Below are 18676 nucleotides of genomic sequence, written 5' to 3' on the forward strand. Positions count from 1 at the left end.
AAAAAGCTCAGTTATGTTTACATTGTTCAAGGTCATGAGGTCACACATTTATAGGAGTATTCTCTGAACAACTACTTCCCAGTGGTATGTTATTGCTATTTCAGTATCTACCCACCTATGAATGTAATACTCCCACCCCCTAAAATTTTCATTACAACAACTTGCCAATACAAGTAGTTTATTATACCATGCAGAGATGTGGTATTTTGTATTTCATGATTATGCCTGTCTACAAATCCATTGCCATTCTACTATTACATATATAAACAATGTAGTCTTATACAGAAACTAAATACTTTATTTACTGTGTTTTCAAGTTCACAGCTCACTCTACACAGACAGAACCACACCGTCCTGAAGCATTACTATGTCTAGTAGTATAGCAGCTGAACAGAAACTTAGTAACATTTCAGAAAGTCTTGGAAGTATGATAAACTGAACAATCCATTCCCACTTGATACTTTTTGAAAGGCTGCATGCATAGTTAAGAATATATGTGAAGAACTCACGGCCAGATATTGAGGATTTATACCACCCAGATTAGCTGTCGGTAAGCTCCACATGCTTGCCTGTAACTGCTGGAGTCGTTTCTGGTCCTTTTCCTTTTGAGTGTCAGCAAATTTCACTACTAAAGGTGAAGAACAGCCCTGAAAATTTATGTTTATGTTAGTGTTTATTGTTGTATGGAGAACATCAACACAAATTTTAGACAGACTATTGTAAATTTGATCAATGAGGGTAGATTCTAATATATTGACTGGACATAGTTGATTGCCATTCTGTGATGGAAGGAAGATTAAGTTTACAAACAGCACCTTCACTGTTAATTAGCTTTTACTTGACAAATATTTCTCACCTCAATTCAAACATGCATATTTCGTAATATATTTTATGAGGACAAAGTTAATTCACCACTAGAATAGTGAAGCATACAGCCTGAATAAAGGTGAAACACATGAACCACACAATATAAAGGGTAAGTTACAGTCAACATCTCTGTCATGCAACAAAAAATTGACAATGCAGAAAACATATAAAATATTCGTTAACAAGTGAACTGCTCTCTCTTCTTTCTTTTGGTTTTAACATTTATGCATAGAGTAACTGTTAAGAGGATGAGATTGTTTCACTTGACATTTGCATTAGAAAAGTGCACAAACACAATAAAATGAAAAATGGAGACAGTACACAATTCATTGTGCCTGTATAAATCTAGTAATTAAACTTAGAAACTCTCGGGAAAAGAAAAATGATGATATGTGGAATAATTCCACATCTGACCATCTGCCACACATGTGAAGTGAAAACAGCAGATTAACATAGTAAATAATACAGCAACAAATGAAACGGGGGAAGAAGAAAAGCATTAACAACAACTTATACACATTCTGTATCTTTTGCTGAAGAGAAATCCAAGGAACAGAGATTTCTACTTCACCCACAAAAACAGGTATTCAATACAGTGCTTATCACAAACAAATTAACTAGACTTTGTGATGATAACGCATATATACTACACTCAAGCTCAATTGTAAAGAAAAGCACTACTGCTAAGATAGTAAAACACATTATTGTTAGTTGAAATATTTGTGGCTCTCACACTGATTACACCACAAACACAGAAATAACAATTAAATTGCATCAATTATATATTTGTACATTATGCAGTTAGTAGAGAAGAAGTTTGAAGTCCCATCCACACGTCAACAACTTCCCCCCACCTCTGAATATGAACAGTCTTCTTCCTTAAAAACACTGTTGTATTTTCTCTACTGGGTAATAAGACGGTAAAATTGTTTATTATTGTGCGAGTAAGAATTCCGTGATGCAGAATAGCTTTCATTACCTCATTTGGGAGTTTATTCTTTAACTCTTGAGTGTGTGAATACAGCTGTACTACATAGCAATAGGTTGTTGATACTGCTGCTGCTCAATTTTGTTCATCATAAAAACTGGTCTGATCTACTTCATGAACTGATTTCAAGTTTATTTTAAAATGTAAAAGAAACTGTACTAAAACCAATGAAATTTCTTGATCATCATAAAAACTGCACAAAATGATCTCTCTACATTATTAAAATTTTCCCGAATCCTTAATGAAGCGTATTTACCATGTAAGTATACTGATTTCATTAGGTTTTCTTATGTTTATGCTTCAGTTCATGAGAACAGTATATATTTTATTCCCAGACTGTGTGCTTGTTTGAAAGTTTGTGATTGTACCTATTATTATTATTATTATTATTATTATTATTATTATTATTATTATTATTATTATTGTTCTACATTTACTGTTATTTTCCCACACTTATCCTAAACTTTCAGTACAATATGGTCATGAAACACTTATCACATCTACAAAAAATGGCATGGGACTGAACATGAACACTGAAGTACATATTGCTGTTTCCTCATCACATGCAGGCAGTGGTTGTCTGACAAATAATAGTGTAACTTAAAAATTTAATTGAAAGACACTGACCTCCATTGTTTGGGAATGGTGCATGGCCTTGATTGCATTAATGGCACACTGTTTGGAAGTGTATGTAACAAAGGCACAGCCTGAAACAACAACACACAGTTTCCATCACGAGTCTTCTTTGGGCCAACACAGAAGAAGGTATGGAGAAAGTTTACTCTGGGAAGAATATTCACCATAAAAACACACAAACAAATATTAAAACATTAAACTAGTATTTTTAATGTGAGTGAGATACAGAAAACATTTGTGGATTCATACGGACTGGAGTTGTAATTGCAACATAGTCAAATAAGTTATCCAAATTCTGCAATTTCAACAGATATGTGCACACACAGAACAACAAGATCTAGTACACATACACACCAGATACCTACAAATTTTTTAACATATATACTACAAGCATATCAACAGGAACATAATACGGTAAGCTGTAGCTTCATTTTACATTCACAGCAATGTTTAGTTTTATCACTCTTTGCAGAAGTTAAGACAAAAATTAATGATGTACTGAGAATGGCACATTCTGCAACAGAATTACACACACACACACACACACACACACACACACACACACACACACACACCTCTGTCCTCCCCTACAGCACAGCCTATAAACTGGACACTCATTGTTCTTGACTGGGTCTAGTAATGTGGTGAATACTAATTTGTTTACCATATCTGTCTAGTTTCTCAAAAATATTCACGAGTTAAGCCTGTAGCCTATCTTGACTACTAACCGTAAGCAGTACCATCATCGTCGTAATGTGATATGGCATGCATAAAATGGCATCATAGACACGTTGTCTATAATGCACTACTGATCTGATCAAATCCAAAAATGTTTCTATGAAAGTGAAGCTTTTAATATTTCGTAGGAATCTATGTTGTTAATTACAAAGCACAAGATGATAAACTTGAGTCAAAATTATATTATGAAGGAAGATACCAGATTCATATTTAACTTAAGAATGGCACTAGCGTAGAGTGAAAAAGGGGAAATGAGGCAGCAGGGGGGGAGGGGGAGGGGGGGGGGGCGCTTAAATAAAAAACAAAAAGAAAAGAAAATGTAAAACCATAATAAGAATTAATAATGTAAAGAATCATGTAGAATCAACCAATACTCGCGCATTTTAAAATGCAGTTATTAATACACAACACTGAAAAATTTTTTTGTCTCAGAATTACAACAGAAAAGAAGAAGAAAAATTTGCAGCAAAAATTATTTTTTTTAAATGCTGGGCCATCTGGAGCTCCAATTTCTGACACTTTCATTTGTGGCCAAACCCTGCACACACTGTGAATTTGGATGAAATCAGTCATTACAAGTAGATGTGATCCCCTTGTGAGTGGAGTCAATTAGCAAGCTATGAGGGGAATACAAAAGGGGATAGGGGCAGTCAGAAGCTGCAAAAGGTCATCATAATTATGTACAAAACGGACAAGAATACTAACACAATAAATCACTTGACTTGAAAGATTGTGCTACATGTGAAGTATTAAAATATATGTAGTTAATGAAAGTGCCTGAATTGCCTTTGCAACAAGTATTCATTTCAAATTGGGGGAGAGGAGGGGTGCACAATGGAGAGCTGTTCACAACATTTGCCAAAAACATCCGTATTATTCAATTAAAACTAAACAAATCATACATCAGTCTGAATTATGATCCTAACACTGATGTAATTTTGCTCAGAATGTGCCATTATGAAGTCAGTTTCAAGCAATGCTGAAAATATACCTCTTTACGTATGACGAAGTAACTGCTGATGCAGTTCGGAAAATGATACACAGAACCTATAATGAAGTCACTGGCCAGAGTAATTTTGTTCTTAGCACAGTAACACTCAATGTGCTGGTGATCTTAGAGATGGTAATAGAGACGTTAAAGATACACAAAAGATTAATGAGTCACTCTTTTTCGTGATAGACAGAACAAACAGAAATGAAGCAGATTTTATAAATTGACTGTAGACATTTTACCTTTGCTCTGACCATTGGTGTCCCGCAAAACTGTGCATTCTTCAATGGTGCCGAAGGGGCTGAACATAGCCCTCACGTCATTTTCAGAGCTCTTTTTGGAGAGCATGCCCACGAACAGCTTCCGCTCTGCCCAACAAAGGAAACTCAGTCAGTAAACTGAAGCATGTAAGGTATAAATTTTATACAGATGTTCTTAATGTATAAAATGTGTTTAACCTTTTGACAGGTAGATTATAATTCAGTACAAAGGGGAAGCATGCACTACACTGAGTTTTTCTGTTAATAGTAAACAAATAGTTCATAACATTACTTTTGTATTGCAATAATAGCTGTATTTAAAACCAATTACAAGTGAAGATGAAAATTTTAAGTTCTTTCTCCGGTCAGACTATTAGTACAATTCAGTCCAGAGCTGATGTTATGAAAAGAGTTTCAAAAGAGCTATTTAAAAATAACTTTTCTCTATGTTATAGGAAGCAGTTTGACTGAGCCGACAAGAACAAGTAACTCAGTGGACCACAAAATACACTTGATGCAAACACAGAAAATTACATAAAAAGTACATTGGGATAATAAGCTATAGAAATTGTAAAGGCAAGAGCTAACAGTTCAAGAATAAACAAACACCCATAAAAAATACTAATGGTACATTTATCTATTTCTGCCAATGGCCTTGCTGCAGTGCTAACACCGGTTCCCGTCAAATCACCGAAATTAAGCGCTGTCGGGGCTCGGCTAACACTTTGGTGGGTGACTATTCAGGTCTGCCGAGTGCTGTTGGCGAGTGGGATGCACTCGGCCCTTGCGATGCCAACTGAGGAGCTACTTGACTGAAAAGTAGTGGCTCTGGTCACGAAAACTGATAACGGCCAAAAAGTGGTGTGCTGACCACATGCCCCTCCATATCTGCATCCAGCAACGCCTATCAGCTGACTATGACATGGCAGTCAGGACCATTGGGCCTTCAGAGGGCTGTTCAGATTGAGTTACATCTATTTGTACAGAAAGGGATGTATAATTAAAGTTCCAAGACAGCTATTCTATCCCTTGAGCAGTGATGAACTAACATTAGAATTATATGACTATCTGCAAATTACATGGGCTTAAGACAACCCTAACATCCTTATGGGTGGAACACAGGTGTGAAGACTATGTCAAATCCATGTTGTTTTTTTTTTCGATTCTCCCATGAACTTATCCCTAGTGACAACATATAGTAATATTATTAGGACTATCACCTGTACAGAACAAGCTTGTACACACTAAGGACCTAACATCCATCATACATTGTGCACCAGAGAAGTAGTAAAGTAATAACGAAGGACTGGATGCATACATATGCCTCACCACTTTCTCAGACAAAATAATGTACACAAAACAGGTAATGGAATATTCATCAGTCTTATCAAACAGCTGTAGTGTCTTGGGTAGACGGAAGACCACAACATAGTATTTCCATCCCCACCCCACCCCCCACCCCTCCTTTCCCACTCGAGTTCCCTGATCTCAAACTAAATAACCTGGGGATCACCGTGATGGCATTTGCGTGTCTGTTGTCCACCAAGCACCATCTAACTATTGTGATAACTACTGTGTACAGCACAATTCTCCACACCAAAGAAGCAATCACTTGTATATTATAGCTTTTGATTTCTGCGCTTGCAAACAGAAGCACCAGAAAATATTAAAATTGTCTTAGGCAGAACGCTACTGATTTTTTGTTCTTTGTCCCATAAATACTTCAGCACATTATGAGCCACATTCAGCTAGTTTGTAATTTATTTTTCTATTGGGGCAAATACAAATACAGCAACTATATCGTTTTGTCAAAATACTTTTCTTTTTCTATGTGAAACTTCATCAATAGCCGTTATTGTCAGACACGTGGAAAGACCCAAATGATGTGCTAAACATGAGTGACTGCAAGGAAGATAAATCAAATGCCTTGCTCAAGGTAGAACTATTGAACAAGTTTCTATGCCTCAGGTAACTATCAGCACCTGTGAGACACTTTCCCAAGTTGCTTGCCTGTGTAATAAGCTGCAAATTACTTTCCACTTGTTAATGGTTGGAACAGGTGATAATTTGGGACTTCTGCAGAACAACATTATCTGTCTGACAAACCGAAGAACATAACATGTAAAGTCAACATAATTCACAGACAAATTTCATGTCATAATATGTGAACACAGATGTATGTACCAGAGACTGTACCGTAAAGATTAAGGAGACACTAGCTTAATCATGCAAGTACTGTTAGGGGCACGATGTAATACATGCTGATGCCCACACACGAAAATGTGTTACGAAGCCAACACAGTACGAGGAGTACCACCCCAGTGATCAGTTGCCAAAGAATTTGCAACTAAGGGCCCTAAATTGAAATAACTTCAAAAAGTGCAGCTCGCATAAAACAGGAAGCCAACTAAAAACTCAGATTGGCAGCAGAGAGATTTCTGGAGTAAAAGTTGGTGCTTAGCAAACCGACCGGCTATTGAGGAATGGAACTTAGGACCAGGGATGGGCATAAACTTGCAATTGGATTCTTCTGTCATGCAACACCACCCCCCCCCCCCCCACTTCCCCTGATACAACAAATGAAAAAATTTATGCAAAAACTGAAGCATTCTAGTATGTATGTTCTCAATCATACTGTTATCATTTTTAAAAAAGTTTAACAATCCAATAATAAATTAGGAAAATTACAATTTTGTAAGTGGTGAGCATCACAAGACATGCTGTGAAAGAATACTAAATGCTCTATGAACAACTGGAAAATAAAGTTACGAAGATCACTCAATGTAGAAATATATTATTACATTGAATTTCAACAAGGAGACCCGATTTCTTTGAGGATGCCCACATTGAAATGTTACGACTGAGCATTAGGTGGTTGTAACCTGAGAGGGAGAGATGTGCCTTCTCAACCAATTCTTGATTTGAAGGACTTTCCACATTCCATGGTCTGCAGTCCCTATACAAAAATTTCTGAAGTGTAAACAGTGCACTCAAATTCTGAACAAAATGCGTTTGGCTATCGAAATCGCAACACTTGAAATCCTCAACACCTACAATAGTAGCATCTTATCTAAGGACCTCTCAAAAGACCCATATAAATTTTGATCATATGTGAAAGCTGTCCGTGACAGCAAGCTCCAGAAAACCGGGCATGGCATAATAGCTGACGCTGAGGTTAACAAAGCAAAAGAAGTATTGCTTAATGCTGGAATCACATCTCCTTATACAAAGGAGCTACAAGGAACAGACAAAAATTGAGGGGGAGGGGGGGGGGGGGGGGAGAGAGAAGCCACCACACACACACACACACACACACACACACACACACACACACACACACACACACACACAGAGAGAGAGAGAGAGAGAGAGAGAGAGAGAGCGAGTAGGAAACACGCTGGCATTCAAAAAAAGCTTCCAGTCATGTGGGAATGGATATTACAGGTCCTATAGGGTTTTCAAGGGACTCAAACCATTTTTCCTGCCAAATAGTGGCACTTTCTTGTAACAATTATGGAGGTGGGCAGCAATATAGTATCCTTCTCTGCAGAGTAGACCACAAAGGCATAACAGTGTTGTGACCCGTTGACTGCGGTAGCCAGTGGAGCCTCGTGTTCACGACAGGGGTCCCGGACAATGCGAGCGGTGTGAACAGGGACCTGTCATCTCCGAATACGGCATCACCATTGTGGAGCTAACATCGTACCATCGGATGGACCTGACCAGCCGAAATGTTCACATACTCCTCGGCAGTAATGCGACTTTTCGGAGTAACATGCAGCCCACGGAATACGACAGCATCGCTGCCCATATCACTGACAAACCTCCACAGTGTTTCACTCTTGGGATGGATGTTGACTATGCCACAAGTTTGAGACTGTTTGCAACAAGACTCATCCGACCAAACGACCATCTTCCACTACTCCATAGTCGAGATTTTAGGGATCTGGCACCATGTTTTCCTGTTGCGTGCATTTGCATCAGTGGAATTCCAGTTCGCCTTTTAATTCTCTGCGTATGGAGCCCCCTTCATGTTTTGGTGATGACAGGGTTCACAAGTGCGACATTCAGTTCTGAAGTGGCTTTTGTAGGTGTCGTGCTCGTTGCTTTTTGTCACTGTCCTCCTCAGTGACTGACTGTCACGATCACTCAACACACACATTCGTCTGCCCTGTGACAGCTGCTGATGTTTTTCAGATTTCCCTGTATACAGTAAAAATCTGTGATATGTTGCATCTCGGATGCCAAATACTTGGGCTCCCTCGGTTACGAAAGCACCCAACGTACAACCACTGACAATTTTTTCCCACTTTCGAATTCACTCAGCTCCGACACACTGTACTCACAGCTTCATGTTCCGACCGCAACTGACACTTGCAACGTTTTGAGGACACTGCGCGAGTTGATTAGTGCCACCAGAGTAACCTGTAGGCTTGACTAGCATCTGCATTTACACCGATAAGCCAGAACATTATTACCACGCCCACTGCTATGGTGGATACCGCTGGTGGCTTTGTGGGTAAGTGTCGCAGTGCCAAATAAAGACATGGGCTGCAAATCGTAAAGTCCATAGACATAAGCGACTTTGGCAAAGAGCAGATTATTATTATGCAGAGCCTGTGAACGAGTACCTTAAAAATGACGAAGCTAGTCGAATGTTCACTTGCTACTAGTGTAAGCACGTACGCACAGATGGAGGAGGGCAGTGAAGCTACCAACAGCCGCTAAATGGTTGGACTTCACGTTCTCCACAGAATCTCGGATTCGAAGGCTTGTCTGTTCTGTAAAGCAGGCAAGATGGTGGCGCCGAAAGAGCAGAATGCTGGCGCACGCAGAAGTGTTTCGGAGCACGTCGTTCATCGTACACTGTTGAACATGGTGCTCAGCAGCACACCACCCCTACATGTTCACATATTGACGACGACGATTGCAGTGGTCACGGGACCATCGGGATTCGACCGACGGTCAATGGAAACTTGTCGGCTCTTCGGGTAAATCTTACTACGCTAGGTCGGGGGGAGTTTCCACAAACGTCGTCATCGACGTTAACCACGACTAGAGATGTGCAGCGCGCCAAAGGAGGCTAACGGGAGCAGTATTACGCTATGGGGGACATTCTCCTGCTCTTGCACGGGACCTGTGGTAGTAACCGACGACACGCTCGCAGCTGCGAACCACCTGCATGTCTTCATGCTTGGTGTCTGCCCCGACGGTGATATCTTTCAGCAATAGAACTGTCCGTGTCTCGGCGCAAGAACCGCGCTACACTGGTTTCAGGAGCATTATACTGAATACAGGTTGATGTCTCGGCTTACCAAATTCGCCTGATATAAATCCTATGGAACCCTTCTGGGTCGCTATCGGGCGCCACCACCGCGTGTGCAAATCGGCGGCCCGTTACTTACGCAAATTACATGATCTGTGCGTAGACATCAAATGCCACGTACCTCCACAAACCTACCAACAAATTGTAGGATCCCTGATACGCAGAATCAATGATGTTTTTCATTCGGAAAACGTACAAACAAATTATTAAGCAGGTGGTTGTACAGTTTTGGCTCATTAGTGTATGTACAAGCATGCATTTCTCACAGTTTTTCCATTAGTCCTGTAATTTGTTTCAACGTCCGTAAACGATTTATCAAGAGCTTTCAGCAGCACTGTAAAATTCCTCCGCTGCTGCTGCTTACTGTCTACAGGAATGAAATGATCGTCGGACGATCGTAACGAAACGCAGAAAGATTTCACTTGCCGAAATGAATGACACACTTTAAAGGCGACGCCTGTAACGAAGGGAAAGAACCGTGTACTACGCGACTGTAGAATTTTAACTCTGCCTTTCTCTACGTATGGAACTTTTTTCCCTACAATACTGACCCGTTCAGACGCAACTGCAACTGTCACGCAACGATCTACACTCTGGTAACACTTCCTTGAGAAATTTACAGAATGGTGTGCGGACACGTTCCACGAACCGGTACCTTTGGCTCGCATGGTCCCATGGAGCCAGATAAGTAAATAGTAACGAGTGAAAATGGATATCACGGAAGAAAGTGAATAGCAGGCTCAGGTTTGTTGGTAACACTCTGGGAAATGCGATGCACCTGAAGAAGAAATCGTATAAAACACGCCAGAGCGACTAATTCCAGACTATTGTTTCAGTGTTTGGAGTTCTTGATAAGTAGGGATGGTATGACATGGAACTAATTCAGGAACAGGGGGCTAGAAACATTACAGGCCAATGTGGTCCATAAGAAAGAGCCACAGAAATGCTCTGGGAACTCACACGGGAATCCATATATTCGAAGAATATGCGAAACGTCTGTAGCCACATACATGTATCTCGTGTAGAGATCCTGAGAATGATGTAGGGGGGATTAGGGCGCGCACGGAAGCAATATAGATCGTCATTTTATTGCTCGCACAATACGCAAATGGAATAGGAAAGGAAATAATAATACTGACACGATGTCACCTCCACTATGCACTGTGAAGAGGCCTGCGGAGTAGATACAAGTTGATTCCGTGATGTTACCTTTCTCCGTCATCCCAGAAACTTTGTAAGTTTATCAATTTGAGATAGGGGACCGTCGTCCGGTAACGACCGCCTCCAAAGTTGTAAGCAACAACCGTTCTCTTAACTTCTGACAGTGGACCTCTTCTATTGCAAGCTCTGTTTTGCATATTTTGAGATGATATAGTATGTAACGGAACAAGAAAAAAAAAATTGTCTAGTAAACTTGGACTCTAAAATGCGTACCTTTAAGAGCTATGTGCATTTGTTCAGTACTTGATGTGTGTTTCACAGTAGCGAATAACAAGTGCTCATAGCTCTTGAGTCGCTCACTTTGGAGCCCATGTTAACAGTACACTTTATTCTTGTTTTGGTCCAAACTACATCCTCCCAAAACATGCAAAGCAAAGAGTTCGCACTAGAAGAGGTCCACTTTCAGAGGCATGAGAATGATTTTTCGCTTATGACTTTCGACTGGGTCGTCTCCGGAACAGGGTCCCTTAGCCCAGACTGATACACTTACCCTTCTCCAACATCCGTGAAAGTTGGAACCACCACCGCCACCGCCACCACCACCCTGCAAACACTATCCCATCAAAAGAATCCGCACACTCCTATGGAAAGTGGAACTCAGCACTAGTAGAAAAGGTGTCTGGGAGTATGGTGGTGTCAGCAGAGAAGCAGTAAGAACAGAAGAATTCGATGACTTCGAACGTTGATGTCGCCTGAGTAACACATCCACCAGACGAGCTGTTTTCTTATTGCGCGTAAGACAACACTAACTGCGGAAGGATATGATCACATTTTGCGGCACTGTGTACAGTAAAGCAACAGTTCAGATGTAGTGCCTGTATCAGTACGACACTGCACCCTATTATAAGGCAACATCTGCGAGACAATGCCTTGTCGGTAGTAACATCTCTGAAATGGAGTGGCCTGCCCAGAGTCTGGGAGGAGGGAGAACTTCGACGTCGCTGTAGACCCCAACATACGTCATCACTATCTCCTATGGTTTCGGCTCTTGAGGAAGAATGGGCTGCCAAACTCCCACTTACATTCGGATACATCATTGAATCAAACAGTCATGAAGGCGTAAGTGGGCAGACCGCACATTAATGTTCAATAGGAGGTCCCCAAACACTTTTCATCCAACAGTTTATGTAGATGAGACTGCGTAACGATTCCATTGTCTCCACCTCGCATGAAGAGAAAATAGGAGAGATTAGATGATCTCTCAGATTTTCAAATCGAAACATCTCCGCTCAAGAACAGGATGTACAGCATTACCGGGGATGCGGTTAGCGCGGAGGCAAACGGGAGAAACGTGTTCCCCTCGCTCCATTGGCGAGCGTTAACATGGAAGGGAATGACCATATCCTGTTCATCATAAGAATAAACCACAGGTAAACATTACGCCATGCATTCTTCCGCGTTTGATTGAATCTCATTGGATTTCGTTTCACGTGGAGCGGAAGCCAGGCTGTGACCAGTACAGTCCAGTACCATCGTAGACATACGTTTTATGCTGTTACACGCACACAGACTGCGCGATAAAGCGGGACCACAGCTTCACCCCGCGCATTAAACTTTGACAGCACTGTCCAGCCAGCGGTCTAACCAACCTCCAATGATGTGAGCACCTGCAGTTCAGGCGTAAAAAGAGACGTGCAAAGAAACACTAACGCTTCCAATGTCATTTTTAAAGAGAATAAAATAACATTCGGAGGAACTCCAGCACTACTGCGTGTTTCTTAAGTGACCACAAGGAAAGCATAAAATGCTCTCGTTCTCACCTGGCATAGTATTCTAATTACAAACAAAAGTGATGAAAATTTATAACTTAAACACAGGGTAATTTTTCTGAGCGAGCCGCGTGTAATGCAAAACCATACTGCAGGGATTTCACCATACTGTCTAATACTGAAGCCACTGAAGGTATTAATTAGTCAGTCGTCTGGTAATCTCTTAGCTCCTTCCTCATCCGAATCCAAGAAACACATTTCAGTTCTGGAACTGTTACTTGCTACGTTGATGACGAGCCTATCAACAACAGTACCAACGACGCCTACAAGGCGTATATCCCGCCAGCGTTCGGCAGTAACGTGTGAAAAAGCTGCGTGCGTTAGTTCCAGTACGTCCGGCAGCTTAACTGTTCTTGTTACTTCTCGGGCCTACTCTCGCAACTTGGCTCCAGATCAGTTCTCTTGGGTTCATATTGTAAAAGTAACGTAGGAAATGTAAAAATGCATCATTTGTATGATGTGATCGATACTGTGAAAACGTTTGTTTTTCATGTTTCTACGATAGAACAATTGACTAGTACAAAGAAAGAATTTATTTTTTCATTTTTGCCTTAAAGAATTAAATTATGTTTTCTTAATTTAAGCAATTTTTATGAACAGTCTTTCATAAAACACCGCTAATTAAGAATTTGTATTTGAAATGAAAACAGGAATTCCGCGTCCGGTATGCAATTAGCAACAAAAGACGTGCATTACTCATAAAAAATGGTGAGTTTAGTAATTACGAGATGTAGGTATTTCAAATTGAACGAGGAAAACAAAATGATACTAGGGAGATGAACAAACAAACCATTAACCGTATTTTGTTATTCCATTACGCTACCGACTGCGCTATACGTAAGATATGTTTTATGCATCAGCTGTATTACGTACGGTGGCTGGGAAAACTTCAAAACCAATTATCTGCGGAAATTTATGAAAAACATTAAGAACAGCCTATTTCTTGGCAGTTTTTAACCTATTCAACTCGCGCGTTTCACTACGGAACAGAAAGCAGCCTCAGCCATTTTCATACTGCGCATTAAAAGCGCTCCAGAGACTGTACTCTGTCTTTGAAACAAAAACTACGTAGCTAAAACGTGATTATGAAAAATGTTGATGACTGTTAATACGTTTGAATATCTTTAAGTTTCATCTAACGTAATTTAGTAATAAGGTATCTACTACATAAGTAGGACCTACTTCCAAGAGCGTAACAACACCATCGTACGTGTTCTACAGCTTCTGACAAATCATCGCGTTTGTTTGCATCAGGTTTGTTGTTACGATGAACGGATTATTGTTACGGTGCGGAGTCTCCTCCCCCAGGTGGGTGTGGGCGGGAGCCGCTGTTTGGAGCCGTCGCAACGGCGCAGGGGCAGACGAGGTGTTTTTTCCCGGCAGCGAACGGGCGAGGCTGCGCCAGGCCCGGTCGACTATCTTATCTGAGCGAGCGCGGTCGGCCGCCGTTGTTCCTACGTCGCAGGGACAACAGCGGAGCCGCTCTTATCGCCAACCGGTCCCGGCCCACCTACAGGCCAGGCACCACGAATCACTGCCTGCTATCACCGCCGCCGTGCCTGGCGTTCTGCGACCCCCCTGCCTCCCCCTCCCCCTCTTCATGCCACATCTTAGGAAACTACTGAATTCACAGAACAAAGTAACTGCCAATTATTATACGATGCATCTCCACATGCGCTTTCTTCCTCATCTAATTGAGGGCCATTTTAACGAAACAAGCGCCTTTTTTATTATCAAGCTGCGTTTTTTAACGGATTCTGGTACTTTAATACGAGCCTTACATGGATAAAAGGAAATATGACAAAACTGAATATTTGCCACTGTAAACTGTGCCAGTGCACAGCAAATTTTCATAAAACTCCATTTTTTCAGGGTTCCACAGAACTCAACTAAGCCTCCTTTTATACTGCGTGGTTGGAACCTTGAACATAAAATTTGAAAGTTAACTTTAATAGCCTTTAAACTCACATGTGCTTGTCAGGCAATCGCATAACATTCTACAACGTGAACGAACTGTTTGCTGAAGCGTTTGTTCGACAACAATGCATAATGTTCCGTCTAATTCTCTTGCGTGTCGGGCCAGTTTTTACTACAAGATTGGTAGCTATTGTACGCTCTTTTTGGATCATTATTAATATGTTAGAAAATTGAGAATATTCTGGAACAGTTCTGGAAGCGAAAAGTGGAAGATGAAGCAGAAATCGTCGACTTCAGAAGAGGGAGAAATGCACGATTGCTCTCTCAAATGATGGTTCAGATGGTTCTGAGCACTACGGCACTTAACTTCTGAGGTCATCAATCCCCTAGAACTTAGAACTATTTAAACCTAACTAACCTAAGGACATCACACACATCCATGCCCGAGGCAGGATTCGAACCTGCGACCGTAGCGGTCGCGCGGTTCCAGACTGAAGCGCCTAGAACCGCTCGGCCTCTCTCAAATGAAGATCTGATTATAGGCTGTCACTATACTGAAACAACGCAGGAAGGAACATGCACAGATCATTTAAACACAGACATCGTAATCTGCATCTGAATAAACCGAAAGCTGATCAGGTTTACAACGATTAGTGTAGCCACATTAGACTTTTGCTGCCCAGTAAGTATGCACAAGCTGGATATAATTTTAATTGACGTTTAGCTCCCAAGTAACAGTTGAACGAGTCTGCGACTATTTCTGGATTGTGCTAAACGTCTGGGGTCCGGAAAACCACAAAACTCTTGGGCTTCTTTCAGTTTTCCACTTTTAACACGAAAATTGCACATTGTACAAACAATTTGCAAAACATGTGGACGAAAGAGCATGAAATTTCGCTTAGAATAATTACCTACTAAGAGTTAAAATCGATTCACTCGTTTATCCGCAATCGATAGTTTGTGATCGGCAGTTTTTACCAAATTGCAATACTGCATTGCAAACCACCAGCTGTACCAACAGTTTTATTCCTCTACGGTTTCTGTTCATAAAATCATTATCACTGGAGGGAAAGTTATACGCTGGCGATTTACACAAATATGTCGGTACAGTGGCAGTTCACTGTTGAACTTGCCTTTGTCTTCGTTCACACAATATTCGCTAATTGTTACAGCAACTTATGTCAGAAGCTCACGATCAAAACCACGAAATATTCGAAGCGTGTGATTGTGATGATCTGACAAACTGCTGCAATGATTGGGAAATATTGTGTGAGCCAATACAGAGGCGAGTTTATATAGTGGACTGCCATTGCGTGCGTGTGTGCGTGCGTGCGTGCGTGCGCGTGCAGATTAGTACAATATCATTCAACTACTGCCTAAAGATTTGTGGCTCACACTGATGCTGCATATCTAAAATCCCAGTATGCGCCGAAAGAGGAGTGCGGTTAGACACACAGGCCGCAACTGTAATGAAAGAGGAAGGCGTGGGCGTCGACGAACTAGGCTAGCAGGTACGTGAGCCCTTTAAGCGGCTATCTACGTACGCTACTGTCCGGCAGTTCTTCATGCGCCATCTTCCTTCCGCTAGCAGTCTGGAAACCACTTCTCACAACAAACAACGACTGCGGATGAAGCTTACCATTTCAGTTGACTACGAGTCAGTAGCCGGCATATGCATCATTCCCTAATTTCGCAAAACTTTATAGACGAATAAGGCAATCTGTAATCACTCCAGTCAGATGTCGAATTCTCTTTTTTATACTAAACAAACTCTGAGAACCGTTTGTCACGGGTGCTACACTGAAGTTTCGACAAATGATGAAACCGTGTGTATGCAGTATTCTTGGCTTGCAGATTGGATGCACTCTGGAAGAATTTCTTATTTTGTTCCGGTTTTTGAGAACACAAACAACTTATGGCGAAGGACACATTAAAAGTTCAGGATCTGAAAATGAAAGAACATGTTATTCTTTCGATACATATAGGAAGACGCGATATTCTAATAAACGAATTTTCCGTTAAAGATTAAAATGTAGTACAGTGTTCCTTTTACTGGGACTGCAGACTTTTAGTACGTGATACCACCCATCATAGCAGAACTCCTCTACATTACGAAAATTTGCAAACACACGCTCATGCCCCTCATCCGAATCTGTGCAGAGAAGAAAAAACCTAGTAAGAATCTGTAAGTAGAACATTATGTTAATCCCTGTGCCAAACATATTCCCGTAAGATGAAGTAGTCGTCAAATGAAAATTTGATTTTAACACCCCAATACTTAACTAAGCTCACTGCTTAACATACATAGTTAACTCTATGCCGAATGTAGGAATATACTTGCAAAGAATGTCACTGCACGTCCGGGGTCGAATTATTATCCGTAGGAACTGTAATCTTGATATCTACTCCTATATCCGACCAACATTACTCCTGACCACTGTCTTATAATAATCGAACATATTGTTAAGTTCACCACCGCAAGATTTGCTGTAACGCCAGTTCTCCCTGGAACCGAAGTGGGTTTCATTACATCAGGATCCATATTTCCGTATTACTCCACGGTTCGTCTCAATTTGCCAGTTGCGTGAAATATGTAAACAAACGATCTTGTGAAAGGTAAATCGACCGAAAGAGAGCAAAAAGGGGACACTGAAATAATAACGAACCCTCTGACATTCTGACTAATTGTGAAGTCGATACGGCGCCACTTGTGCATACAAATGCTCGCTTGACTAGGTATCAAAGGAGATTATGGTAAACTGTGGAAAACTTTGTCTAAAGTTTCCAGTTCTCTTCAACGACTCCTAGTTCATCGTAGTTGCGCTGAGTAATGCGAGTGACTTCCGACTGTGCTGAATTTGAACTGGAACTGTTGGAACTGAGTGGACTACTAACGAAGCAACATCCTCCACCAGCACTAACGTTGTCCACGACTGAGAAACATTTCAGCAAGTAATATATTTGATCGTTTAAGTACACCAAACTTGGACGTAGCTAAGGCTAAACGCCGACCAACATTTGCTAGTGGTTCCCCAGGAGAGTTCCTCTATTTCACAGAAATACTGAAATCACAGTCTGACGCCGTGCAATTTGTTCCGCACGCCGGACGGTGATTGGTGTTTGCGTTTCTTGCTCGCTATAGTCCTTCATTTGTTATCCACCATACGCCCAGACTACGGGGACACCGCAGCAGTTTCCACGTCCGGTCACTCCATAGCAGAATAAAGCAGATGTAAAGATGCCATCGCACGGCGATCACTATTTGAGGTACGCCGCAGGCCAGTTTGTAAAACGGAAGCAATATGGCCAGTTCGACAATGCCGGTAGTCACGCAGCTTCCAGGTGTACTCGAGCTGTGCACCTTTTCCAGATCTATTACCGAGAATCCACTTGTTTATGTAAGTCTCATCCTGCATTCCTTTCCGGAATGAATCCACAAACGCAATCTCCTTTAAATCATCTTGTCTCTCGGTTGTTTTGGCAGGATTGCCGTAGTGAAACATTTCTTGACGTCTTACAGTAACCTATTACGAAACCACTTCGTGTCAATGACTATAATTGGTAAGAATCTTACCGTATGTCTTTAATTCTTTAAAGTTACTTCTCTAGGTCTTGTCTATTTTATGTGAATTGTATTTGATATTCGGATCCGACTTCCCATCACTATAACTTTCTTATACGGAGACTATTTAATTCTTTTGTCGCATGACAGACTGCCTGTATTCTTCTTCTTCTTCTTCTGTCCGAAGACTGATCTGATGATGATGTCCACGCTAATGTATCCTGTGTAAGCCTCTTAAGCTCTTCAGCCTGCATCCATCTGAACTTGCTTACTGTATTCAAGACAAGAGCACCCCACACAATTTTTACATCACCCCCACCCTCTCCCCAATTACCGAGCTGCCGGTTACTTGACGCTAAGGATGTGTCCTATAAACTGATCCCTTCTTTTAGTCTAGTCAT

The 18676-nt window shown here is 41.2% G+C and overlaps 1 protein-coding gene across 24 annotated transcripts in view; it reads right to left on the minus strand.

Moving 5' to 3' along the window:
• The window catches only part of LOC124619503 (CUGBP Elav-like family member 2), a 1137606-nt gene that overhangs the window by 56738 nt on the left and 1062192 nt on the right, over positions 1 to 18676 (minus strand). For all 24 annotated transcript variants that reach the window (XM_047145926.1, XM_047145937.1, XM_047145924.1 and 21 more), the window contains 3 exons: positions 4463 to 4588; positions 2483 to 2562; positions 510 to 647 (listed from right to left, as the gene is read on the minus strand). In XM_047145926.1, coding sequence (XP_047001882.1) covers positions 510 to 647; positions 2483 to 2562; positions 4463 to 4588 — 344 coding nt within the window. The remainder of the gene's footprint in view (positions 1 to 509; positions 648 to 2482; positions 2563 to 4462; positions 4589 to 18676) is intronic.

The sequence above is a fragment of the Schistocerca americana genome, chromosome 6 (assembly GCF_021461395.2).
Source record: "Schistocerca americana isolate TAMUIC-IGC-003095 chromosome 6, iqSchAmer2.1, whole genome shotgun sequence".
Classification (NCBI taxonomy): domain Eukaryota; kingdom Metazoa; phylum Arthropoda; class Insecta; order Orthoptera; family Acrididae; genus Schistocerca; species Schistocerca americana.